Source organism: Elephas maximus, chromosome 1 (assembly GCF_024166365.1).
Source record: "Elephas maximus indicus isolate mEleMax1 chromosome 1, mEleMax1 primary haplotype, whole genome shotgun sequence".
Lineage (NCBI taxonomy): Eukaryota > Metazoa > Chordata > Mammalia > Proboscidea > Elephantidae > Elephas > Elephas maximus.
Window position 1 is genome coordinate 226,016,760 of NC_064819.1, and position 16,500 is coordinate 226,033,259.

Below are 16,500 nucleotides of genomic sequence, written 5' to 3' on the forward strand. Positions count from 1 at the left end.
AAGTGACAAAGCCTTGGGTACTTACAAGAGAATTGCCATCTGTAGCCATGTATGATGTCAAATTGATAGAAACAGAAGCTAGAAGAGAAAAAAGATTTTCTAGTTAAATGTGGAATTAAAGTATTCATAAAAGCCTAAGTTTGTTTGATAGGGAAAAAAGGCATTCCTATTTTGACTGATGAATTTTACAATAAGAGCAATCCATTAAATGACTTTCATTCTAGTACTTAATAAGCCAACTGTTTAAAACTAAGTTCATAAAATAGACCAGAATTTCATACACACATTTGTCAGTATTCATTCAATAGGCACGATAACATGCATATGGTTTATATGCTTAATATTGTATTAGATGTATTTTTTAAAAAGTGAAAATATTTCCTCTTTATGATGAACAACCTCCACGTGTCTGTCAGTTTGTTGTACTGTGGGGGCTTGTATGTTGCTGTGATGCTGGAATCTATGCCACCAGTGTTCGGATACCAGCAGGGTCACCCATGAAGGACAGGTTTCAGCTAAGCTTTCAGACTAAGACAGGCTAGGAAGAAGAACCCGGCAGTCTACTTCTGGAAAGCATTAGCCAGTGAAAACCTTATGAATAGCAGCGGAACATTGTCTGATAAATAGTGCTGGAAGATGAGCCCCCCAGGTTGGAAGGCACTCAAAAGATGACTGGGGAAGAGCTGCCCCCTCAAAGTAGAATCGAACTTAATGACATGGATGGACTAAAGCTTCCGGGACCTTCATTTGCTGATGTGGCACAACTCAAAATGAGAAAAAACAGCTACAAACATCCATTAATAATCGGAACCTGGAATGTACGAAGTGTGAATCTAGGAAAATTGGAAATTGTCAAAAATGAAATGGAACGCATAAACATTAATATCTTAGCCATTAGTGAGCTGAAATGGACTGGTATTGGCCATTTTGAATCAGACAATCATATAGTCTACTATGCTGGGAATGACAACTTGAAGAGGAATGGTGTTGCATTCATCGTCGAAAAGAACGTTTCAAAATCTATCCTGAAGTACAACACTGTCAGTGATAGGATAATATCCATACACCTACAAAGAAGACCAGTTAATATGACTATTATTCAAATTTACGCACCAACCACTAGGGCCAAAGATGAGGAAATAGATTTTTATCAGCTGCTACAGTCTGAAATTGATCGAACATGCAATCAAGATGCATTGATAATTGCTGGAGATGGGAATGCAAAAGTTGGAAACAAAGAAGAAGGATCAGTAGTTGGAAAATATGGCCTTGGTGATAGAAACAACACCGGAGATCAAATGATAGAATTTTGCAAGACCAACGACTTCTTCATTGCAAATACCTTCTTTCACCAACATAAATGGCAACTATACACATGGTCCTCGCCAGATGGAATACACAGAAATCAAATTGACTACATCTGTGGAAAGAGACGATGGAAAAGCTCAATATCATCAGTCAGAACAAGGCCAGGGGCCGACTGTGGAACAGACCATCAATTGCTCATATGCAAGTTCAAGCTGAAAAAACTGAAGAAAATCAGAGCAAGTCCATGAGAGCCAAAATATGACTTTGAGTATATCCCATCTGAATTTAGAGACCATCTCAAGAATAGATTTGATGCATTGAACACTAGTGACCAAAGACCAGACGAGTTGTGGAACGACATCAAGGACATCATCCATGAAGAAAGTAAGAGGTCACTGAAAAGACAGCAAAGAAAGAAAAGACCAAGATGGATGTCAGAGGAGACTCTGAAACTTACTCTTGAGCGTCGAGCAGCTAAAGCAAAAGGAAGAATTGATGAAGTAAAAGAACCGAACGGAAGATTTCAAAGGACATTTCGAGAAGACAAAGTAAAGTATTATAATGACATGTGCAAAGAGCTGGAGAAGGAAAACCAAAAGGGAAGAACACGCTTGGCGTTTCTCAAGCTGAAAGAACTGAAGAAAAAATTCAAGCCTCGAGTTGCAGTGAAGGATTCTATGGGGAAAATATTAAATGACGCAGGAAGCATCAAAAGAAGATGGAAGGAATACACAGTCATTATACCAAAAAGAGTTAGTCAATATTCAACCATTTCACAAGCTGGCATATGATCAGGAACCGATGGTACTGAAGGAAGAAGTCCAAAATGCTCTGAAGGCACTGGAGAAAAACAAGCTCCAGGAATTGATGGAATATCAATTGAGATGTTTCAACAAACAGATGCAGCGCTGGAGGTGCTCACTCGTCTATGCCAAGAAATATGGAAGACAGCTTCCTGGCCAACTGACTGGAAGAGATCCATATTTATGCCTATTCTCAAGAAAGGTAATCCAATCGAATGTGGAAATTTTGGAACAATATCATTAATATCACACGCAAGCAAAATTTTGCAAAAGATCATTCAAAAATGGCTGCAGCAGTATATCGACAGGGAACTGCCAGAAATTCAGGCCGGTTTCAGAAGAGAATATGGAACCAGGGATATCATTGCTGATGTCAGATAGATCCTGGCTGAAAGCAGAGAATACCAGAAGGATGTTTACCTGTGTTTTATTGACTATGCAAAGGCATTCTACAGTGTGGATCATAACAAACTATGGATAACACTGCGAAGGATGGGAATTCCAGAACTCTTAATTGTGCTCATGAGGAACCTTTACATAGATCAAGAGGCAGTTGTTCAGACAGAACAAGGGGATACTGATTGGTTTAAAGTCAGGAAAGGTGTGCAGCAGGGTTGTATTCTTTCACCATACGTATTTAATCTGTATGCTGAACAAATAATACGAGAAGCTGGACTATATGAAGAAGAACAGGACATCAGGATTGGAGGAAGACTCATTAACAACCTTCATTATGCAGATGACACAACCTTGCTTGCTGAAAGTGAAGAGGACTTGAAGCACTTACTAATGAAGATCAAAGACCACAGCCTTCAGTATGGATTACACCTCAACATAAAGAAAACAAAAATCCTCACAACTGGACCAATGAGCAACATCATGATAAATGGAGAAAAGATTGAAGTTGTCAAGGATTTCATTTTACTTGGATCCACAATCAACAGCCATGGAAGCAGCAGTCAAGAAATCAAAAGATGCATTGCATTGGGGAAATCTGCTGCAAAGGACCTCTTCAGAGTGTTGAAGAGCAAAGATGCCACCCTGAAGACTAAGGTTCCCCTGACCCAAGCCATGGTATTTTCAATCGCATCATATGCATGTGAAAGCTGGACAATGAATATGGGAGACCGAAGAAGTGCTGACGCCTTTGAATTGTGGTGTTGGCAAAGAATATTGAATATACCGTGGACTGCCAAAAGAACAAACAAATCTGTCTTGGAAGAAGTGTGACCAGAATGCTCCTTAGAGGCAAGGATGGCGAGGCTGCGTCTCACATACTTTGGACATGTTGTAAGGAGGGATCAGTCCCTGGAGAAGGACATCACCCTTGGCAGAGTACAGGGTCAGCGGAAAAGAGGAAGACCCTCAACGAGGTGGATTGACACAGTGGCTATAACAATGAGCTCAAGCATAACAACAATTGTAAGGATGGCGCAGGACCCAGCAGTATTTTTTTCTGTTGTGCATAGGCTCGCTATGAGTCGGAACCAACTCAACGGCACCTAACAACAACAACATGATGAACAACACAATGTAATATTTGATCCCTTACTATTATCCTCAGAGTATTAACTAAACAGTTTCGAAAATGTAATTAGTAATCACTCTGCTTTAGAAGTTCCAATTTTAATAAGAATATGAGTCTCTTTTGATGTATCAGACTTTATAGTGGATTTCCTGAAAAATATGGCCTCGGTAGTGGTTTCATGAGAAGCAAATGAAAACAAAAGGGAAAAATATTCATACTTTCAGACTTTGACAAGGTAGAAACTTGAACATCCACAAGCTACCGAAACTCCAAACAAAGCAGAGAGCCTCTCAAACTTTTCCCAGTGACACCTCAAATACAGGTCCATACCCACTTGACTTTATTTCTTATATCAATGGTCCCCACATTTTGAAGAATGCATACCCTTTTTTAATGTCAAAAATTCCATATTCATGTTACATGGATATGAATCAGACCTTTAAAATACTAAAAACAGAAACCACAATTTTTTTTTTAAAGGCTGGTGAAGTTAATTTCTTATTTTTTTAAACTTCTGTAAAAATAAATAAAGCCTAAATTAAAAACCGAATCACAAGCTAGTTAAAATGTTTGCTACATACATCTTTTTCTTTTATTTTATTGTAATGGAAGTATATACAACAAAGCCTTCACCAATTCAACAATTTCCACATGTGGAACTCAGTGATACTGATTACATTCTTCACATTCTGCAACTTTTATCTCTGTCCTTTTCCAAACTATTCTACCACCATTAAACATAAAATTAATGCCTTGTAAGCATAGCCTCCCGTTTCCCCTCCCTTTCGCCCCTGGTAACTGCTAATAATCTTTGGTTTCTATATATTTGCCTATTTCATATAAATGAGCTCATAGAGTATTTGTCCTTTTGTCATTGACTTGCTTCGTTCTGCATAATGTTATCTAGGTTCATCTATGTTGTGGCATTCGTCAAAACTTCATTTCTCTTTATGGCTGAGTAATATTCCATTGTATGTATACACATTTTGTTTATCCATTCATCTGTTGATGGATATTTCAGTTGTTTCCACCTTTCAGCTATTTTGGAAAGTGCTGAAATAAACATTGGTGTACGTGTTTCTATTTGCATTCCTACTTTCATTTCTTCTGCGTATATACTTAAGACTGAGATTACTGGGTCATATGTTAGTTGTACGTTCAACTTTTTCAGGAATCACCAAACTGTCCTCCACAATGGCTAAACCAATTTACATTCCCACCAGCAATGGGTGAGGGGGTCCCATTTCTCCACAACCTTGCCAACACTAGTAGTTTTCTGTGGTTCTTTTTTTTTTGTCATTGCCATTCTAATGGGGGCAAAAGGGTATCTCATCGTGGTTTTGATTTGCATCTCCCTAATGGTTTTTTTTTGTTTGTTTGGATGTCAGAAGAAACTCTAAAACATCGAATAGCTAAAGCCAAAGAAAGAAATGATGAAGTAAAAGAGTTGAACAGCAGCTTTTGAAGGGCAGCTCAAGAAGACAAAGTAAATTATTATAATGACATGTGCAAAGACCTGGAGATGGAAAACCAAAAGGGAAGAATACGCTCCACATTTCTCAAGCTGAAAGAGCTGAAGAAAAATTCAAGCCTTGAGTTGCAATATTGAAGGATTCTATGGGGAAAATATTAAACGACTGAGGAAGCATCAAAAGAAGATGGAAGGAATACAGAGTCACTATGCCAAAAAGAATTGGTCAACGTTCAACCATTTCAGGAGGTACCATATAAGCAGGAACCAACAGTACTGAAAGAAGAAGTCCAAGCTGCACTGAAGGCATTTATGAAAAACAAGGCTTCAGGAACTGATGGAATATCAATTGAGATGCTTCAACAAATGGATCCAGTGCTGGAAGTACTCACTCGTCTATACGAAGAAATTTGGAAAACAGCTACCTGGCCAACTAAAGGGAAGAGATCCATATTTATGCCTATCGTGGATGTGAATCACTGAACGCAGAAATTATCGAACAATATCATTAACATCATACACAAGAAAAACGTTCCTAAAGATCATTCAAAAGCAGCTGCAGCAGTATATCAACAGGGAACTGCCAGAAATTCAGACCAGATTCAGAAGAGGATGAGGAACCAGGAATATCATTGCTGATGGCAGCCGGATCCTGGCTGAAAGCAAGGAATACCAAAAAGATGTTTACCTGTGTTTTATTGACTGTGCAAAGGCATTTGACCGTGTGGATTGTAACAAATTATGGATAACATTGTGAAGAATGGGAATTCCAGAACACTTAATTGTGCTCATGAGGAACCTGAACAGAACAAGGCAATACTGGCTGGTTTAAGGTCTGGAAAGGTATGCATCAGGGTTGTACCCTTTCACCATACCTATTCAATCTTTATGCTGAGCAAATAATCCAAGAAGCTGGGCTATATGAAGAATAACAAGGCATCAGGATTGGGGGAAGACTCATTAACAACCTGCATTGTACAGATGACACAACCTGGCTTGCTGAAAGTGAAGAGGACTTGAAGCACTTAGTGATGAAGATCAAAGACCACAGCCTTCAATATGGATTACAGTTCAACATCAAGAAACCAAAAATCTTCACAACTGGACCAATAAGCAACATCATGATAAACAGGGAAAAGATTGAAGTTGTCAAGGATTTCATTTTACTTGGATCCGAAATGAACACCCATAGAAGCACCAGTCAAGAAATCAAAAGACCCATTAAAAGCCAAAAATCCAAACCCATTGCCGTCGAGTTGATTCTGACTCATAGCGACCCCATAGGACAGAGTAGAACTGCCCCATAGGGCTTCCAAGGAGCACCTGGTAGATTCGAACTGCCGAACTTTTGGTCAGCAGCTGTAGCACTTAACCACTATTGCATCTGGTAAATCTGCTGCAAAAGGCATTTTGAAAGTGTTGAAAAGCAAAGATGTCACCTTGAAGACTAAGGTGCACCTGACCCCAGCCAGGGTGTTTTCAGTTGCCTACTATGCACATGAAAGCTGGACAATGAATAAAGAACACTGAAGAATTGATGCCTTTGAATTGTGGTGTTGGAGAAGACTATTGAATACACCGTGGACTGCCAAAAGAACAAACAAACCTGTCTTGGAAGAAGTACAACCAGAATGTTCCTTAGAAGCAAAGATGGTGAGACTACATCTCACATACTTTGGACATGTTGTCAGGAGAGACCAGTCCCTAGAAAAGGACATCATGCTTGGTAAAGTAGAGGGTCAGTGAAGTAGAGGAAGACCTTCTGTAAGATGGATTGACACAGCGGCTGCAACAATGGGCTTAACCATAACAACAATAGTGAGGATGGAGCAGGACTGGGCAGTATCTTGTTCTGTTGTACATAGGGTCACTATGAGTCGGAAAAGACTCGACAGATATAAAAACAACAACAGTTTTAATTCAGCAGTGCTTTTAGGTAAAGAAAAAAGTATAGCGTAGAAGTTAATTTAAAAAAAGAAAGCTTTGGATCCATCTGGGCTGGGTTTAAATCCTAGCTTGGCCACTTGCTAGCTATGTAACCTTGGACAAGTAACTGATATTTTTAGGTCTCATAATTCCCATCTGTGAAATGGGAAAATAATAATATTTCCTTCTTAGGGTTGGATGATAATTAAATGAGGAAATATCTTTATAATACTCACGTTGTTGTCAGGTAATATTGAGTCAGTTCCAACTCATAGCAACTCTAAGTTCAACAGAATGAAACATGGCCTGGTTCCATGCCATTCTCACAATCATTATGATGCTTGAGCCCATTGTTGCAGCCACTGTATCAATCCATCCCATTGAGGGTCTTCCTCTTTTTTGCTGACCCCTACCAAGCATGATGTCTTTCTCCAGAGACTGATCCCTCATGATAACTTGTTCAAAGTATGTGAGATGAAGTCTCGCCACCCTTGCTTCTAAGGAGCATTCTGGCTGTACTTCTTCCAAAACAGATTTGTTCCTTCTTTTAGCAGTCCATGGCTATAGTCAATATTCTTGGCCAACACCGTAATTCAAAGGCATCGATTCTTCTTCGGTCTTCCTCATTCGTTGTCCAGCTTTCTGATGCATATGAGGCAAATGAAAACACCATGGCTCGGGTCAGGCACACCTTAGCCTTCAAGGTGACATGCTTGCTTTTCAACACCTTAAAGAGGTCTTTTCTAGCAGATTTGCCCAATGCAATGTGTCATTTAATTTCTTGACTGGTGCTTCCATGGCTGTTGATTGTGTATCCAAGCAAAATGAAATCCTTGACAACTTCAATCTTTTCTCCATTTATCATGATGTTGCTCATTAATTATTATTAAAATAGTTTATTGAGTATTCACTACATGCTAAAAAAAAAAAAAAGAAAAGAAAAAACTAAACCCGCTGCCATCAAGTCAATTGGATTGAACAGTGACCCTATTAGGGCATACTGATAATTCTTATAGTAGGCCCTAACATGTAATGAATACTCAATAAATTCTTTTATTATACTGCTGTGAAATCTACCTGACTCTATAGTATTAAAACGATTTGCAGTGTAGTGATCCCATCTCATGATGACCCCATGTGTGTCAGGGTTGAACTGTGCTCCACGGGGTTTTTAATGGCTGTTTTTTCAGAAGTCAATTGTGATACCTTTCTTCTGAGCACTTCTGGGTGGACTCCAACCTCCAATCGTTGATTAGCAACAGAATGCGCCACCCAGGGACTCCTTCCCTGTAATAATATGGTAGCTAAATTTATTCCATTTGTTAAGCTAGGCCCTGCTCTAAATAATTTTCATGTATCAAGTCATATAATTATCAGAGCCACCTTATGAATAATGTTCTGTTAACAGCCCCATTTCATAGATGAGGAAATTTAGGCAATTTAGACAAGGAACTTAGTAAAAGCATGTGACAGAATTCAAGCTCAGACCCAAGAGCCTGTTCTCTTAACCACCGTGGTACTGTGCTGGCTATCCCAATGTCTCCCTCAGGAGATTGTTCATAATTCCACAATGGCTGTGGTATTGTACCATGACTCAGTGGGCAGGGTCTCCCCAGCTGGACAAAGAGAACATCTAAGACTGAGGCCAAGACACTGTCTTCTTTGTACCCCAGTGCCTAGTACAAAAATGGATACAGGTTAGGCCACATTGTTCAATGATTTTTTAAACTAGTAAATAACACCTCAATAACCCACTGAAAAACCTTTTGTTGTTGAGCAAATTCCAACTCATAACAATCCTACAGGATGAGTTAGAATGCCCCGTAGAATTTCTAAGGTGTAATCTTTATGGAAGCAAACTGCCACATCTCTCTGCTGCTTAGTGACTGGTGGGTTCGAACCACTGACTTTTTGGTTAGCAGCTGAACACAACTGCGCCACCAGGGCTCCTTAGATGACGCCTCAGAAGACTTTATTTTAGTGGAATTCTAAGCCTCTCCGCTAGCCAGATTTTAGGAGTAAAAATTCAGAATTTGGCAGTAGATAATCAAAGGCAAAGGGAAAAATTTCATCACTAATTTTTCTCCTAAGCAGTGGAATTTTTTGAGACTACACTGCTCGACTGTTAATATTTTAGCCTTCCTTGGATCCTGAGGAATATTTCTCCTGTACAAATGTCACCTCCAAAATACCTCTTAAAGTGTGCCCACTCTCTCTGGGTCCATTGCCACCACCCTGGTCCAACTCGCCAGCATCTCTCATGGACCACAGCAGCGGCATCCTAACTGAAGTTCTGGCTTTCTCTCTGGCCAAGAATCATGTTTTTTCAACAAGATTTGACTACTTCACCTTTTCCTTAAATCCATATGAAGGCTTTCCATTGGTCTCAGAATAAAGACCAAAATCATGAAAATCTCCTACAAGGAAAGTTTTGTACCATCTGGCCTCTGTCTCCCCTTAAGTCCCATCTTGAGTCATTTCCATCTTTCTCTCCCACCTCCCTGACTCACCTGCTTTTTAAGTTCCTTAAACATGTTCCTCCAATCTCAGAACATTTATGCATGCTTTTCTTCAATGGCTTTTTCCCAAGATGATCTATATCATCTAATCTTTCAGCCTTCAGACCAAATGTCATTCATTTAGGAAAAGCTTCCCTGATTTTTATGAGAAATCAGGTCTCCTTTTATATATAGCTTATGTTTTCTTCATAAAATTTCTCATAACTGTACATCAATGATTAAGTTTGTAATTATTTAATACCTGACTCCCCACTATAATATAACCTACCCGAGGACAAGTGTCTTATTCACTTACTTACCGTTGCATCCGCAGTCTTTGTACACAAGGTAATTCAATAAATATTTGTTGAGTAAGTGAATTAAAAATGCAAACAGTAAAACCACTAAGCTATAAATGATGTCCCATAAAGATACCCTATGAATTCCAAGTTGTTTCATTTAACGGAATGTTGCCAACATGAATATCCTGTTAGAAATCTCCTTCCCTATCTGAGGGATATGGAAATGAGACAGTGTTGATGGCAGGCTTCCTTCAGTCAAGGAGCAAATGGGTAGAAATAATACGCAATCAGTGAATGGGGCGTATAATACAAAAACATGATATGAGAGGATATGAAATAGGGAGATGGACATGCTTTTGTGAGGCTCTATGTGAGTGTTTTAATTAGTGATTTTGGAGTTTAGGTATTTTTTTTCTTGATTATGAAATCAGGAAATTTTACCAAAATGACTCAAAGTTAATTTGATGCAGAACCATAAAAATAATCTAATCTCAGCTCTTGTTTCTCCTCTTCCATACAAAATACATAGCCATAATCAGGAAGAATTGGGAAATAAAGTGGTAGTTATGGAGACTCCTGTAAATACATTTGCTTATTGTTTAGGCAATTAAGAACCAGCTCTACTAACTAGGTTATTGGGCACATGGTACCCGTTAACTGATAATCTAAGTCTGTAGCTCCAAAGTTTTGGAGACAATATATTTAAAGCACACAATTAAAAGCAGCTTATGGAAAAGAAAAGCAAGCTATGTGGGTAATGGTGTTTTGAAAGTAACAATTTTTCCATATCCTTGGCCCTTTTTGAAACTATCAGTTTAAGGAAAGTGCCTGTAAGTGAAAGAGTTAAAGAAAAAAATAACAGTTATTTGATATAACTTGGTAAAGGATTTAGTCTAATTCCTAAGTATTAAAAAAGGTATAAGACTCTAATGCTAGGGTAAGAAAATATTTTTGTGAATCAAGAGGTTTCCAATTCTTTGTATTCAACAAAATTAAAGAAAAACCTATTGGTGCTCCCTGATGATCATTAAAAATAATTGTGATAGATCATGGTGTAATTTTTTGGCCTATTGTTGGGAGGAGTTCAAAAAATTTCTCCATTCTCATCTATTTATTAATGTGAAATGTGTGTCTACATGCTTAGATACCAAAAAAAACCAAACCCATTGCCTTCGAGTCAATACCAACTCATCACGACTCTATAGGACACAGTAGAACTGCCCCATAGGGTTTTCAAGGAGCGCCTGGTGGATTCGAACTGCCAACCCTTTGGTTAGTAGCTGTAGCTCTTAACCACTATGCCACCAGGGTTTCCACATGCTTCCATATAGAAAAATAAAGAATAGTGTTTGGATTGGTTCTGAACTCTCTCTCATTCTAGCAGTAAATAAATACATTCATGGACAGATTGCATATCGGGGGAGGAAAGCTTCATCCAGCTCATTAATGTGTTTTCAATTAAAAAAAAAAATGTTTATCTCTTGTATTTAAACATTATTTATCAAAATGTGTAATAAATTCATGTTATTAGTTAAATTATGCATCAACAATAATTGTGACAGTAACTCACTCCAAATGAAATCTTTCACGGCTTAAAAAATTATATCACAGAAAAAAAATTAAATTAATTCCAGTTTAGATATGTATTCTTTCTGCTGAAATGGATGACAGAATGATCAATAAAAGAGTTTCAAGCATAAAAATATTATATAATAAGATGAAAATCCATGTGGTAGTGGAATAAAAATGAATTCCAAGAGGAAAAACAAAAAAGCAATGTAAAATTTACAACTCTTGAATATTATGATTATTTTAAATGATGGTACATACTAAGTCTTCGTAGTACTTAGATAAAAGATAGCATGGATTATATTTAAAGAGGGATGTAAGCTTTTTTTTTCCCCAGGTGTATGTGGGTGGCCCTCAACATTGAGCACTGTACTACTTACCAAAAGGTCGATGGTTCAAGACCACCCAGAGGCACCTGGGAAGAAAGGTAATCTACTTCCAAAAGATCATAGCCATTGAAAACCTAGGGAGCACAGTTCTACCATGAAAGCCATGAGTCAGAACCAACTCACAGCAACTGGTTTGGTTGTGGTTTTGTAAGCTTTTTTAATACCAAGGTTTACAATATGCCAGAAATATCTTTTGCAACTATTCAAACTTATGATGAAAACTTTAGGTGACAATTTACACAGAGTTCCTAAATTATTTTATGAGTACACAACCCAAAAAATAGGTACCTATTTTAAAACTACTGCACTGAAGCTCGTATTTAGAATCAAGCAGATTTAAGTTTGACACAGCTCTGCCACTTGTTAAATGTGTGCACTTGTGAAAGTTACTTAATTTTTCTGGGTATCAGTTACCAATCCACAGGGTTTCTATGAGAATTGAATGAAATATCATATGGGAAACAGTAGGGCACAGTGCACGCTCCATAAGTGCTAGCAATTAACGAGAACGGGTGTAATTACCTGTGAATAGCTGTTATGCAAAATTATTCTTCCTAATGGAATTAGCACACAACTAAAGGGTTCGAGCAAGTGTGATAACAGATTTCATCAAATAAAATAGCTTTCCCACTTCAAGGTTGATTAAACCCCCTAGTCAGTGCTCTCAGGGACATTTTTGGTGCCTATTTCAGAGCTTAAGGAAATAATTCCCTCAGTGATATTTGAGATACATAGTTATCTTCTTTAAGGAACAATTCCTTAGCAAACTATAATCTAAGACATAGCCAAACCAATGAGGCCATAAATAGTGTTTTTCTCTTCAGTTTGTGAAATGAAATCGAATGAATTTCTGAGAAGCTCTGTAACTGGGAAAAAAGGGAAAATACATTTCATAATTAAATGAATAATAATGTTAATTTCAAAGAAGAGACTCCCTCATGTATGCTGATGAAGACTTATTCCATTTTGTTTTAGGCAGACACAAAAGGCATGCTTCTTAAATCGAATTTATTCTAGTGATTTATTTTAGGAATTCTTTGGTAAGTTAGTTACATCAGAAAGAAAGACGGATTCTGGCCCTATACTACTTTAAAACCAGAAAATAAACCAAGAATATCCACATGAAACAAATGTTCTATCGATAAAGAAGGCAGTTGTCATTATAATTGGTATCTTTTTAAGACGCAAGAAAAAAAAAATTCCCTAAAGAAAGTTAAAGGTTCAGTTGATCCAAAAGTAGCTGCCTTGGTTATGCCCTAATTGACAATTATAATCTTGCGAATGATGCAATGAAACAAGCACCATGGCGAATGTTTTAAAGCTTTTTCTAAAAGAAGACAATTTATTTTGATTTAGAGATAGTTTTTCAACTGAAATAAAATGGGATACATTAACTCTGTTTTTTTTTTTAACAGAGCCTTAAATGAAATTTTTAATCCAAAATTAACAAAACCCATAAATAAATTCATAACGTTTTTATGCTTTAATCTTACAGTGCTAGCATTTTAGAGTTGCTGGGTGGTGCAGATGGTTGATGTGATCATTGCTTTCTAAGTGGTTCATGGTTTGAGTTCAAGCGACATGCCTCAGAAGAAAGGCCTGGCAATCTACTTCCAAAAAAAATCAGTCATCGAAAACTGTATGGAGCTCAGTTCTACTCTGACACACATGGAGTCCTCATTAGTTGGAGCTGACTTGACTGACGAGTTTGGTTTGTTTGTTCGTTTTTAAGCATTTGACAAGATATTATCAGCGTGACAAATGAACTTACATAGAAAGTCCACAGACACAGGCAAACTGTGCCTTATTCTTACTCCAGAAACCACAGCCAAAGAGGAAACAGAAAATATTGATCCTTCTGGAAGTGGACGTCTCCATCATCCAGAAGCATGTAATGCATGTGGCAACAGATGTGCACAGTTCACTGGCAACCAGAACCGTTGAAGAGCGTGCATCTTCTGTTAAATGGTTGCCCATCACAGCAATGCTTACGGAAAGCAGGAGAGAAGATTCGTCTCGGCTCATATACAAAAGCAAAGGACGTGAATTAATCCTTTCATTTTGCCAGTTAGCAGATGATTTCTCTTGTCAAGGCAGAACAGGAGAGAAGGAAGCAAAGATGCAAAATGACCTCCCATTAGCAGGCGTACAGTGATGTATGGGGCCGGGGGGAGTGTGGAGATGGGGGTTTACTGTTTTCCAGGAAACGCATAAAGGGGAAAATGGCTTTATCCAAATTATTTTGTGCTTTTTTTTTTTAGTTTAACTTATGTCATTCTGACTCCAATCCTTTCTCTACTTGCTTTAGAAAATTCTCATTCTTTTCTTTCTCTTTCATTTATTTTCTCTTTTGCATTGCTATCTTTTTCACTCCTTTCACTGCACCTCTTTTCTGTTCTGTTCTCACTCTACATTTTGATAAGGAACTGACAGATGGTTTAAGAGCCGTGGTTTTGTTTTTGTTTTTTTTTTTAAACAGAAAAATTATGACGACTAAAATTACTTTATTTTCAACATCATTGAAATACTATAATACATCACCTGACAAGGCTGGCAAGCCACTTCCCGGATTTCCTTCATGCATTCCCACCTAAGTGTCAATCCTGACAATCAAGGCTCAGACACAAAATCCACAAATCTGAGGGGAAAAATATGCTTCCAGGGGCCATTTTACCACAGTAACGCCCAGGCGGCCAACTGCACAAGATGGCTCACAATCTGCCTCTGTTACCTCCTGGAAGAGCCTGCACCACACAAACAGCTGTTGAACAAGCCAGGCTGTGAGGCTTGAAGGTCCCTCAAGTCCTCAACTGCAGGGTCCTCTGTCCTCTGCGTGCCTCTGTAAGCCAAAACTTCTACGATTAAGGTCTGCACCCACATATGCACTTAGATTCAGGCAAGTGGGGGCCCTGCCATGGGTCGCACCCCACAAGCCCCCCTCGGGGCTGTAGCAGAGTGACCAAGCCTGCCCTGGTTCCCTGTGACCCTGTGTCCCTTGCTCCCAATTCAGGTGCTCTCCATTTACCCAGCGCCTGGGTTGACCAGATGCTCTGAAGAACTTCAGGATTTGTTTTTTATGAAGTTGATTTTATTTTGTGGTTGTCCTTGGTTTCACTATAGCTACCTGGCAAAAATTGCTCCCATTGGCCCTCTAGAATAAGGCTGGCACACTGGCTTTCAGTGACTCAAATTATTTATGTAAGCAGGGACCCTGCAAAATGTATTTGTACCCCCCCTCCACACACACTCACACACAAACACACTCTAACACAGCCTTGGTACATCAACACAGATAAGACCTGCCATCATAATGATCTCCTCTCCAAGGCCAGTTCCAGGGCCAAGGACCTTCTTGGAGCCAGTCATTCTAAGATCCAAACTAGCTGTGTATTTAGGTCCATCTTAGGGGATTTGTGATTGAAACCCAAAGAACTTTGCTCAAAGGTTTTACTGGCCCCAAGCCATCATGTAGGGAAAGGAACTCTAGGCCCATGATATGGCCACAGGAGGCAGTGATGCCCCCTAGGCAAGATATCTATTAAGACCCTGTGTCCCATGAGCACACTCGGTCCCCACCAGGTCCTTGCAATGGGAGCTGATTCCTAAGTCCACTTCACTGCAGCCTGTGGGGCAAGAACATATGCGGAGTGCTATGTGGGGCCAGACGAGAATGGCAAATGATGGTTTCTCGCAATGTGCATCTCTAAATTTCTCCACAAGAATAGTATTTTCTTTCTCTTGAACATGAAATCCAGATTGTGTGCACACTTTACTCTGGCTTTGCCAAGCAGCATTCCACTGAATACTCTCTTAGCCAAAATGCATAGGAACACCCCCCTACAGCAGGAGTCTCTGCCACCAGACCACTCCTGGCTGGAAAAGGGGTGTTGGCACAGGTTGCTCTAGAATTGGAGCTAAGATTCCTCTTTCGTCTAGCTGGCTATTTAATGGGCCTTATGATGTCATTTGCTTTGGACGTGTCATCAGAAGGGATCGATCACTGGAGGAGGACATCACGTTTGGTGAAGTAGAGGGACAATGAGGGCGAAGGAAGACTTAACGGCGCCACAAGGATGGACTCAAGCATGCTGGCGATTGTGAGGATGATGCAGGACTGGGCGACATTTCACTCTGTTATACATAAGGCCCCATGACTTGGAGCCGGCTTGATGGTAGTAACTAACAACATGGTATTGCAGAGGTATTGCCCATCACCTAGAGGTAGCGATATAAGGAGCTAAGCTACTCTGCATGTTAATGGAAAGGCTGTCTTGATCAAGAATACGGTGACTTCTCTAGGAGGCTCTTAAATGACATTTGAGAGGATGTTTGCAAACTGTTTTCGGTCTTCACAGAAACTCTGTGTTATGAATTGAATTGTGTCCTCCTAAAAAAATATGCTGAAATCTTAACCTCTGTACCTGTGAAAGGGACCCTGTTTGAAAATAGAGTCTTGGAAAACGCTATCAGTTAGGCTAACACGAAGTCATTCTGGTGTAGTATGAGTCCAAACCCTGTATGACCAGAGTCCTTACAAAAGAGGAGAAGATACACAGAAACAGGGAAACAGAGGAAGGACACCATACGATCCTCAGCTGCAAGCCAAGGAATGCCTGGAGCTACCAGAAGCTGAGAGCCAGGCCTGGAACAGATTCTCTCTTGGAGCCCTCAGAAGGAATCAACGTGACCAATATCCTGATCTCAGG

The 16,500-nt window shown here is 39.2% G+C and overlaps 1 protein-coding gene across 13 annotated transcripts in view; it reads right to left on the reverse strand.

The window, feature by feature from the left end:
* IPCEF1 (interaction protein for cytohesin exchange factors 1) overlaps positions 1–16,500 on the reverse strand; it is a 235,645-nt gene that overhangs the window by 128,242 nt on the left and 90,903 nt on the right. For 11 of the 13 annotated variants that reach the window (XM_049904225.1, XM_049904172.1, XM_049904156.1 and 8 more), the window contains one exon: positions 26–78. The exons of the other annotated variants lie outside the window; for them this stretch is intronic. In XM_049904225.1, coding sequence (XP_049760182.1) covers positions 26–49 — 24 coding nt within the window. In that variant the 5' untranslated portion in view covers positions 50–78. The remainder of the gene's footprint in view (positions 1–25; positions 79–16,500) is intronic. 13 annotated transcript variants of the gene reach the window in all.